The sequence below is a fragment of the Manacus vitellinus genome, unplaced genomic scaffold (assembly GCF_001715985.3).
Source record: "Manacus vitellinus isolate BGI_N305 unplaced genomic scaffold, ASM171598v3 scaffold_8_pilon, whole genome shotgun sequence".
Lineage (NCBI taxonomy): Eukaryota > Metazoa > Chordata > Aves > Passeriformes > Pipridae > Manacus > Manacus vitellinus.
In genome coordinates this window covers 18699118-18710808 of record NW_021940864.1, presented here as the reverse complement: position 1 = coordinate 18710808, position 11691 = coordinate 18699118, and the positions used below count along the sequence as shown (strand labels likewise).

Here is an 11691-nt window from a genome sequence, read left to right as displayed (position 1 = left end):
GCCATGCTGCACTTCCCGAAGCCGGGCAGTACGTGCCGGTGTGTCCTGGGCCTGCCTCCTGCCCCTGCCCTGTTGGCTTGGGTTCTTTAAATAGCAGGCAGGTTTGCCAGGGGTGGAAGAGGGACCTTGTCAAACCAGGCGGTGTGCGGGTGAGGATGCTGTTGCATGTGCAGGTGCTGACTGAAGCCGCAGGCTCTGTGGGAAACGATATGGTGGATGTCACTTACTGGTAGCAGAGATAGGTGTGAATAAGAAGTTTGCTTTTCCCACGTGCACGGATTAAACCGTTTCACCCACCAAGACACTTTCTCATCTGTCCTGCCTGTAGAGGCAAAGGGAGGTCACTGCAGTTGGCTATACAAGCCTTTTGGTCCAGCCCCTTCCCACCACCTTTCTGTATTGCAAATAGAAAGCCCAAAGCCCAGAGCGGCTGCCAGGGCTCACGCAAGAGCAGCCAAGACACAGAAATAAAAGCTGAAAATAGAAGTCAAATGAAGGCCCAGCTCACTGCCTGTGAATGGTTGACCTGCCTGCATTTCAGTGCTCTCCTTCTAAAGCCAAAACTACCCAGTAGTGTTCCTCATGGATCTGCATAGACATCATCTAGTTACTTTCCCCTGTCTCAAGCAGTGGGCTTTCCTCAAAGGACAACCTAGATAGCTCTGAACACAGCTGATACTTTAAAATCAATTTCACTTTTTGCTTTTATTGCTTGAGGTGACTTTCCGTCTCTGCAGGGTGCCCATCTTTCCAGTTCATCCCAGCAGGAGGGGAACAATCTCCTGCAGGGAAGCTCACCTGGGAAGAACTTGGTGATGGGTACTGGTTGGGCTTGCACAAACCACATGCAAAGCACCAATGATTTCCCTTTCCCACACTGCAGCTGCTGCTTTGGGTTTGCATCATTGCCCCATGGCTGCTGGGTCTGTGAGCACAGACTGCTGCAGGAGAGCTGTCCATGAAAAGTGCCTCTGACCAGGCAGGGAGAAAGGTTTTGGGGTGTGAGGACAGCAGGAAGGAGGCAGGTATGTCTCTTTTGGCATCAATAACTTCCAGTCATAAGTTTTCCTCCCACGCTCAGGTTCTGTTTCAGTGTCTCCAGTTGTGTCCCTGGCACTGCCTAGCTGCGAGACTACAATTACTGAGGGAAAAGAGCTTCTCCCACATCTATCTGTCCAATGCAGGGTGGGGTTCTGGGCCATATATCCATGCCACTCCCTCTCACACCCTGGTGGTGGCTGCATCCCAGCTCTACCTGTAGCTGTCGTTCCTGACACCCACACAGAATCTCTATTCTTCCACCTTTCCATACCCAACTGCTCCTAGGTTACCCATCAACTATCTTCTAAAATGCCTTTGTCATTTTTTCTAATAACATACTAGATGTTGTTAGAGATGCAGCTCCATCATGGAACGGTTCCTTGTACACTTTTGTATGGGTAAAATGAGGCATTAGGAGAAATCCACTTTGGTTAAATCAGCACAGACCTGTGTGGTGATGCACAAAGATCTCGTTTCTCTGTGAACTAGTTTCTGCTTACCTTTGCATCAAGTGGCAGTCACACTTGTTTATCTAGCGATGTCGTGTTCCAGTTGGGGCATAGGTGTGGATCCTGATTCCAGGACTAGAACATGTCCAGAAGTGATTCAGCCAAAGCCAAAGCACAAAGCCCAAACTAATAAACCCTGGACCAGTTCTACAGGGAGGCAATTCAAGACACACCACTGCAGACTCTACAGTCCAGTCCACTGCAAACTTTCTTCACCTCTGGCTACCAAGCAGCCCTTGGAAGTGGCCTTCCTCTGCTGCTGATGTGAGTTCAGCTGGAGGTAGTGATCTTGCAGCTTCCTTAAGGGGAGCCTTGACCTTTCTTGAGCTGGCTAGTGCTCTCCTGGGACTATGTTGCAATGGTCTCCTGCAGCTGAGCTGTGAAGACCAGGCGCTCCCCATTTACATCAGCTACGCCACCCAGGCATCCATGGCCAGCCACTCTCTACTCTTTCAACTACACCCACTAATACCCAGCTCAGGTACCATCTCCTGACACCCCTCCTCTGGCTGAGCATGCTTCTATTAACCCTTCAGACAATTTGACTGGAAAGCCTGAAAGAGGAACTTGGCCACTTTGCCCTATTATTTGCCTTCTGTCTCTCATTCAGCAAGGCTTGGGCTCATTTTCATACTGTCTTCCTAAAAAAAAAGCTTTTCTGCCTGGCCATGTGGGTTTTGGACTTTCATTATTTTCAGAGGCTTTAAATACAGAAGGATATACATCTACAAATGCACATGCATATATATAATATCTATATATAATGTATTGGCAGGAAATAGTAGTGGGATAAAAATATTTAAATAAAATATGAGGCCAATCTTGATGTTCTGATTTGCTTTTGAGGGTTTTAAAGCCAGAGCTCTAATTCTGGGCTGTCTCCAGTCCCCCTTAAGATGTGTCACTTAAAATGGTTAAAACTGCAGGGAAAAACTAAAGAGAAGGGCATCTATTCCCACTAGAGGTCAGTGTCAACACACACTGCTCAAGGCACCCACCGCTACTCAAAATAACCTCTCTGGCAAGCAACTCGGCTCAGAAAGGCTTTCCCATCACACTGCACTGCCAGAGCCTGGATATGGGAAGGAATCACCAGGCAACCCGGTACTGTCCCTAATAATGTCCTGTTCCCAAGCACAGCCCTCTGATTTATGAAGTGAAACCCAGGTCTCTGCACTTGGCTTCATGACCCCAAGCTCTACCCACCTCAGTAGCAGCCTGGCCTGGCACCAGCATCTTCTCTATTCTTTGAGCTGTTAACTGGGTGATGTGAAATGCAGCTGCAAGAGATGGAGAAAGGGAGGTTATGCCCAGTCTGCTCTGAGGGAAAATAATACTTAATTTTCAGCTGTGGTCCTCTGTCATGTTTAAGCAACATAGGTTACCTGAAATTGTTAGCAGTTCTTGCCACAATAATTTACACCAGGTAACATGACTGGTGCTACTGGTGCTGTCCACTGCTCAGCTTTCGCCCCATGTGAGCACTGGGCTGCCGTGTTCTCTGAGGATGCAGCCCTTTTCCCTTGTCCCCAGAATCAGAAATGCTGAGCCCATAAAAAGTGTGCTAGATCCCCACCTGAGGAAGCTCCCACTGCACTCTTCCACACCAGAGATGTCACGGGACACCCCAAGCAGCAACCTGGACCTCTGCCTCGGGCTCTGGCTCCAGCCGAGAGGGCTCAGTCCTGAAAGCTGGGCTCTTCAATGGAAGGAGAAGCCCAAGTGAAGCTGCAGAAAAGACAACAGACTCTTTGCTCTGACTGTGCTTCCATACATCTGGCAGCAAATCAGCTCTGTAGTGCACCAAACTGGGTCACTTCACTTTCTGGCCTAACAATGGGGGAACAGGACTTATATAGATTAAATGCCCAGAAGCGAGACCAAGCTTTCCAACAGAGCAGTGCAAAGCAAGTCCTCCTCAGATACTCATTTGCTGGGGTAGTCAGTCCAGAAAGAGCTGGCTGCTCTCTCCTGGTAAGTCTGGCTGAAGTCACAGGGTCACTTTGAATCTCTCCAGGGATGTTGCTCCAGGCACCTGGTTGCTTCTTCAGTAAGGGATTATTTTCTCCTTGCAGTCCATGTTGGATGCCTCTTGTCCTTCCGCTGTGCACTCCTGTAAGGTATGGAAGCCATCATGCCAATATGGTGACACAACCCAGAGCAGATCAGGTTTGTCTGCACATGGTGGGTGGTTGGCAAGTTGCCCAGCTAATGCCCTTCCTGGGAAGATTCCCACTGTTGCTCAGAGTCCCACAGCAGACAGGGCAGTTTCTACCTCCTTCTGTTTTGTGTATATGTGTGTATGATGTGTAGGATGTCAAGAGGATAGACAAGGAAGATTAATGAATTCTTTGAATGGGGATCACACAACTCACTCTGCTCTCAGCCACAGCATTCACTTCCACAAACAGAATGTGATTGATATAAAGATGCACTAAAAATCCTTGACCTTACAAAACCCCCAGATATTTAACAAAACTTCATTCTAAATTATATCCCTCTTGTGTAACTCCTATCAGCTCGGCGGCTGCAGCAGCAACGCTCTGTGCTTGCATCTGGGCAAATGCATGGCTGATAAGGCCTTGCTATGTATTTATGTGTGTGTGTGTGCTTGGAGCTCTCCCAAAGGACATGGCAGATGTAGTTGTGAATGGGAAGGGGATGGCAGATGGTCTTGGAGAACTGATAATAAAACCACGCTTAAATAGATGGTGAAACTGTGCCCTAGGTGAGAAATCTTGTCACCTGGGGCTCTCTTTATAGCTAGCGAAGGGACAGACTCGCTTCCAGAAGCTCTGATAACCTCTGTCTGGCCACACCACTTTAACGAAGAATGCTCCTCCCTCCCCATGGAATAGCCATGGAAGGCAGTGCTCCATTGCTGGGCTATCATTTATTCATGACTCTCTAAGCACAGTTCATCTGGCAGAGACTATCCAAGACAAAACACAAACCTCAACTCACCCAACCATCCCTCAGCTCACCTTGCCAGAGAGCATAGGACAAGATGCTGCCAATGCTGCATCCTGGGCTTCAGCATCAACACACTGGACCTGATGGCCGTGAGAAGGGAGGATAGGTTAACTTTCATCTTTTGAACTGATTCTGCTCGAGTTGCTTTCTGCTTCACCTCAGCCCCTCATAACAGCCCTGCACCCCCACTAGCCTAGTCCTTGCCTCTTAACAGTGCTCCAGCTCTGCTGGTCCCTAGCAAGCTGCACGATGCTGCCAGAGGTATTACTCATGCAAGCTCGGCTCTGCTCTCGGGAGAGTTAAACCTCCTGGCTGCCAGACTGAATTAGAGCTTGCGTCTCTCCACACTTGCATCAGAGTGATTTGGGAACAGGCCTGGTGGAGCCACACTACTGAAAGCAAGTGAGGAGCCCAGGCAGGAGCTAGGAGAGAGGAGTGAGCAGGGTGGCTGGCTCAGGATGGCAGAGAGGGGAGGGAGGGGTGAGCAAGCTGTTTGAAATATTCAGGTGCTCAGCAGGAGCAGGTGGCTACCCCATGGGACAGAGAAGCTCTGACACCATGAATAAGTGATGAACAAATCTGTGTTGCCCAGGTGATGGGCACACAGAAAATGGGATTGCAGCCACTCCCCAGGACCTTGGCCTCACTAACAGACCTGGCCTAAGCAATGGCCCTTAAGCAGTGCAGACAGTCATGCATAGGGCTTTTAGCCCCTTCCCTAGGACAGCCTCATCTCCCCTGCCTGCCTAGGTCCATGGGGAGAGCTGGATGGAGAAGAAATGCTTCTCCAGATCAGGGTATGTCAACTCCAACTGCTCAGTGTGGAGAAGGTGAATTGCAACAGAAACCTGCTTTCTGCTTTTAGGTAGGTGACTCCCAGCCCGTAACTAGGGATAGACTAGATTCTCTGAGCCACTAGTTTCTGTGGTTCACTCCTTTCTGGGGGTAATGGGCCAAAAATCTAAGTCAGAACAAAACATTTGCTAGGGGAGGATTTGGCTCAGTTTCCAGGAACTTGGGGTGGTTGCTGCTGCTCTGGAGTTATATTGGACAAAATGTCCTGAGGACTGTCAAATAGCATCTGGGCAGCACTGAATCCGCTTTTCATTTCTAGGGGGAATGTGAGGGAGGGCCCTGGGTATCCTGCTGGGCTACTGCAGAGAGGAAAGTGATTTAACCTGACCCAGAAACCTCTGCAGAGCCTCACAAATAATTGTGATGATGACAAAATAGACTCTCATGGGGCTGGATGGAAAATAAGGAAACTGCACACAGGCAGCCTGTTGGAACAGGAAGAATCAGAGCAGGGATCAAAGAGTTTTCAATGACAGCAATTCTGTGCTGTGAAATGCACCTCAGAGCAGCAGCTGTAAACCCACGTACTTCATGAGGTTTAAGACTTTGAGTGTTTGTGGACCACAGTCGTGATGTGTACCCCTGTTAGTGATATAAACAGAAACTAGCTCCCCAGTCGCAAATTAATGACCCTTGCGGGTTTCCTTCCCACAACAAAAAAGGCACACCTGGATCTCCTCCCAGCAGACATGAAGTCTGAGTGTAGCAGACGAAAACATAACTAATGGTACATATTTTCTTGAGGACAAAGATTGCAGAGGTGGATGGCACCCACACAGTCAACACCACTGACCAGAAGTGGCAAAGGGATGTTAACTGGAGCAAGAAGCATGTTCATTCATCAACACTCACCTTGTTGCATTAATAAGAAGCAATTTAATTGGAGTGACACATTCTGGAAGGCTCAGGCAGCCAGTGCAAAGTATCCATGAAATTTTTAAATCAAACAGGCATTAGAAAATCCTGCATCCTAACACAAGGGGATTCTCTGCAACGTATCTTCCTAAGAGACAAAAAGTAGCACACCACTAGGAATCATTGATTGCTTTGGAACAAAAGACTGAGTTTTGATCACTCTTGGCCTATTGGACAAAAAAAAAAAAGCTAAATAGAATATATATGATGCTGCAAAATTCATTTTTATATTTAAGCTACAAATACCAGCATAAGAATAGGTGTCTGTGGCCATCTGGTTTAAAATGCAGTCTCTGTCAAAATTTTTCTAGAAATTAAATGCAAATTTGCTGCATGGGTACAAACTAATAACATATTTAAGCGGAAACTAAAAGGCTATTTTCTGTAGCTACCAGAGACAGAAAAGTGAGACCTTTTCTGGTTTGATGCATTATGGAAAGTGAACAAATACTGCTAATATGACATCATGCTTTCATGTCTGCTTGGAACAGATATGAATGTCTCTGCAGGGTGGTAGTTACAGGGTATCTGGAGAACAAACCTATTGATATTGTGGTAAGGGCACCACCTCTACTTCAGTTGCTGTGTCTTCTTAAAAGGCTCCATGCTTCTTTCAACCATTTTGTTACATCAGAAATGCCTCCCTCCCAGAAATGTCCCGCTCTCCAACATGATTTTCCAGTAGAGCATCCTGAACCCTACAAGAATAACTGGAGAGAAATCTCCCTTATTTTTCTCTCTTGCCCCCAAGAGAAGGAGGGTTGAATGGATAGGGCAGTGTGTTGCAATTAGGACTGCTGGGTTCTCCCTGTGCTGGTAACACAGAACACAAACTTGGATGTTGGCTGTCTTGTTTCAGTTTCCCAAAGGCCTAAGCATCATGTACCCTTATTTCTCCCATTCCTGGGGGGTTTTGTGCCCTTTGTAACACATTATCAGCCATGCCTTTGGGTTCCTATATGAGGGTTGAAACCTGCCTGTTTCCCATAGAAAGTGGCTGAAGTGGCTTGTACAACTTCAGATAGAGCAGGGCACACGACCTCTTCGTGACACCTCAGCTCAAAAATAGCATAGCTGGTGATGTGCTTGACAGTGTTGTCTCCAAGACATGCTGCCCGGATCAGTATCAAAGATGCCTGATACAAAAAACTCTACCTCTGAATAACCGGTAGCCACTGACTCCACCAGTGGAGGACAAATTGCAGGGCTCTGTATGTGTGGCTCCATAAGGGTGGCGGCAGCCCACTTCCCAAGAGTTAATCCTAGTGCATAACAAGCACACCAAAGGAAGCTGCTCCTTGAGTCTGTGGGTGTGCTGTGATATTCCTTGCCACAGAATGCATGGAGCATCTACAAGTCTAAAATCAAAACAGATTCAAAAGTGAATAGATGAATTCCCTGAAGAAAAAGACACCATGGACTAATAAAAGCAAAGACATAAACTCGTATTACCTTTTCTCTCCCTCAACCTCCTGCTTTGCTCTTTTTGTGCAATATTCACATTTTTGAGAGAAAATCTGTGCTGTTGCTGGAGAGTGATCATCCCCCAGGTGCCTTTTGGTCTAGCTGAGGTCACGTGCTACAGGAGTCCCTAGCACTATAAAAAGCAGAAATGCATATAGGAATGCATATTATTTACAACTGTCTAATAGTGTGCGTGGAATAGCATTCAGTGCTGCTACAGGAACCCTGACAGCTCTGGGCTCGTGCCTCTTTGCTTTGCACTGCCACAACAGAAACGCACCGGTGAGCTCTCCCTGGAGGCATGGGATCCATCACGTGAGGATGGGTCTGAAACCCTCCAGAGCCAAAGTCTGCTGGGAAGATTGGGCAGGGGGTGTCTGAGCGGTAGGCAGTGAAATTCCAAGCAAGCTGCTCCTGCTTGCTGCTGTTCCCATGGAAACAGGGGAAAGGCGAGAGGAAATGCATCCCCAGCCTCTTTTGAAGATGAGCTCCTTCAGCAGCACCCCCGGCCATCACACCTATTCCCATAAGAAGCAGGGTTTGGCAATTCCCCTCAGATGCATCTCCTTGAGTGAGACTATCAAGCCTATGGACTGTTCCTTCCTCACCCCAGACAACAGTGGGCAAGAGAATGCCAATCATCCCATTGCCAAGGCTGAGCCTCAGAGCTCAGAAAAAGTGAAGCAGTTTCCAGCAAATTCTGCAGCTTATGCTTCTCCCCAGTTTGGAACTGGGGAAGCACTGGCAGAGACACCTATTTCCTGACTGTCGAGGAAGCTGGACTCTACTTGCAATATCTGGACTTGAACAAGTCGGAACCCTTCCCGAGCTCTGTATGTGTGTCCCCTGTGTGTTTAGATTGAAGGTCTAAAGTGACTTTCACACTCATCCCTGCAACCAAGCGAGTTAGCTCTGTGTGTGAAATACACTGCAGTTGGCTCTGCAATAGCTAGCTGAGTATCCTTGGGCCCGATGGAGATCATAGCAGCGAAGATGCTGCCCAACCTAAGGTTTTCCCTGAGTGCTAACATTAGCACTGATGGTCACCCCTACCCCCCTCCCCCGACCAGTAGGGATGCCCATATATTAGAAAAACAGACGGAGTTCACGCAAAGTGCTCTTGGTTCTCCTGCTTCGTCCCGAAGGGAGGAAAACCCACGGGACCCCTCACCTCCCCATCAGCAGCCCGGCTGGGACCGAAGCCCGCCTGGACCGCCTGACGCCCCCTCGGCAGGGCTGGGAGCGGGAGCCCTCCCCGGCCGCGCCCGGCGGCGGCTCCACTCTCGGTGACGCTCGGGAGGGGAGGCTGCGCTGGGCTCCCTCCCTACCTGCCTGCTCCTTGCCTGCCTCCCTGCCTGCCTCCCTGCCTGCCTCCCTCTCTGCTGCCGGCCGGCGGCTCAAGGTCATCCGCCGCCCCGCTCGGGCGGGCGCGGGTCCCGCCGCGCCCCGACCCGCATCCCATCCCACCCATCCCATCCCATCCCATCCCATCCCATCCCATCCCACCCATCCCATCCCATCCCATTCCCATCCCATCCCATCCATTCTTCGTCCGGCCCCCCCGCCTCCGGCGGCCCTCCCACCGCGGCTCTGCCCGCCCTCCGCCGCGTGTAGCGGCGCTGCGCGTGCAGCGGGCCGGGGCCGGCGGCCGGGCCCAGCTGCCCGCCGAGCCGCGGCTGGGGGCATGCCGCCGCGCCGCCCGCCCGCCCGCGCCGCCCCGCCGCCCGCCCGGCCGACCGGGAGGCAGCGCCCGGCGGCGGCGGGATAATGCGGCTGCCCAGCCCGCAGGCACCGCCAGCGGGCGCCCCGCCGCCATGTCCCCCCCGGCTCGGCGGCCGCCGCAGCGAGGGAGGCAGCAGCACGCCGGTGCTCCGGAGGAGGAGGCGGAGGGGGCCGAAGAGGAGGTGAGGAGAGCGGCCGCCCCCCGCCGGGGCTGACCCAAACCACCCTCTCTCCCCGCCCGCTTTGCATGGCGCGTCATGACGCTCCGCCGCGGGCCGGGCGGGCTTGCCCGCACAGGTAACGGACCCCTCTCCGGGAGCCCCTCGCCCCGCTCCGGCCTCGGGGCTGCGGTGCGGCCGCGGGGGGGGCGTGGGTAGGCCAGGAAACCCACCCGTCGGTCCCCGCCGCCCGTGGACTGCCTGGCGCTTTCGCTTCTCCATCGCCTCGCCTGTCACCTGGGGATCGCCGCGGAGCCGCCGGGGCTGGCAGGGACGCAGCAGCCAACGCCGTCCGCAGCGGGGCCGGAGCCGGAGTGGCCAGGGTGGAGGAGGAAGGGAGAAAATCACAAAAGAGAGGCGCGGGGCGCCGCTTGGTCTTACTGCCACGGGCAGAGGTTGTTATGCCTGGGAGGAATGGAAGTGGAGACCCCCGCCTTGCTGCGCTCTGGCTTCTGGGGGCATCCAGGAGATGGCACAGCTGCCTAGGTCACTGCGAGGGAAGACGCGGTGGATAGCACGGGAGAGGGCTTGGGGACCCAGCGCCAGAGACTGTTGCTGGTCGCTGCTCCCAGCTGGAGGTTGGCTGAGGAGAGTGGAAGGTGCAGACTGGGGCAGGCCAGGTACCAGCACAGCTTTGCCTCCACGTGTACTGCAGTCTTCCCTTTTTGGAGAGACTTTTCTGGAGTCCAGGCAGCAGATGCCAGAAATGCTCAAGAGCAGGGTGCCCTGTGCCTAGGGAGCAGTACCAATAGGCAGGTGTGCCAGCCCCTTTGTCTGCCTCCACAGATCCTGCTTGCAGCTTGGGCTTCCCAAGAGGAGAGAAAGCAACTGCACCGACTAGTGAGAAGCACCTTATGCCATGGGGCTGGTGACCCATGGAAGTCCGCTGGGCAGTGTAGGAAGGACAGGGTTCTCCTGGTGTGGTGGGTTGTCCTCTCTGGTGAGACCACAGCTCAAAGGACAGCTTGTTGGGTGCTCAGGAGCTGGTGCATCACTTGTCCTCTGCTGCTGAGGAGCTGCAGTTAGTGAGTGCTGCATAATCCTGGTATTCTCTGTCTCCTTGGCTTAGGCAGAACATGCATGCTCATGCACTGTTATTCTATATATACAGCTTATATTTAGATATAAATAATTGCAGGAGAGGAATGCTGAAGTTCAAGGACTAGGAAGCTGTACAAATACTGTGTACTCTGCTCTGTGTCTGTTCCTCTCTTCCTGCTTCCATTAAACAACTCCTGATGCCCTCAGCCCAGCTCTCCAAACAGATCCTGACCAAGGTAGCTAAACTATGAGGTCCTTTTTTAGCATGAGGACATGCTTGTGCCATGCTGTGACATGGTCTCTTACTGCCAGTGCTCTGCCAGTGCTGGTGCTACTTTCAAGACAGCACAGTGGCTTTTCAGAGGTGCCAGTTCAAGAGCCACTTTGGATGAAAGAAGTGTAGCAGGGGTAGCATCCAGGTGAGTTTCCCTCACCTGTGGTGTCCCCTTGTTCGCAGGGATTACAAGAAGATTGTCTTGGCTTTGATTGCTCTGCTGTGGCTGCCAACTAGGGTGTCAGTGTAATCTTACACCATGAGAGTAGGCAGAAGGGGTACAGGCCATGACCTGCACTTTTTAGGCTAAGGGCATCCTTCCTGTGGCCAGAAGCTGTCACAGACTTGCATGAAGCAGCTGGTGCAGGACAGGAGAGCTGCAGTCTCTCCTCATGGTGCCGTGCTTACTGGTGTCTTGTGATGCAATGAATCACTTTAGTGGGAAGGGGAGCCTGGATTCGTGGACTGACCTAGGGCAATCATCTTGTCTTCAGAAATATCGGGAGGGGAGAAGGACAGGCTGTAGTGATGTCCTCATTTCCATCAGAGCCAACCGTTGGTGCCAATATCGCTGAGCATCCCAGCAATGTAGCTGAATCCCACATGTCAGGATCTGTTGACCAGGGCAGGTGGGGAACCAGAGGAGATGTCTGGGGACTGGAAAATGGGAAATGTGCTC

At 51.6% G+C, this 11691-nt stretch overlaps 1 protein-coding gene across 1 annotated transcript in view; it reads right to left on the bottom strand.

Moving 5' to 3' along the window:
• The window catches only part of NFKBIE (NFKB inhibitor epsilon), a 23590-nt gene extending 13671 nt beyond the window's left edge, over positions 1 to 9919 (bottom strand). Inside the window, exon 1 of the mRNA XM_029965108.1 lies at positions 9352 to 9919. Within this exon, the coding sequence (XP_029820968.1) occupies positions 9352 to 9919 (568 nt within the window). The remainder of the gene's footprint in view (positions 1 to 9351) is intronic.
• Positions 9920 to 11691: the final 1772 nt, after the last annotated feature.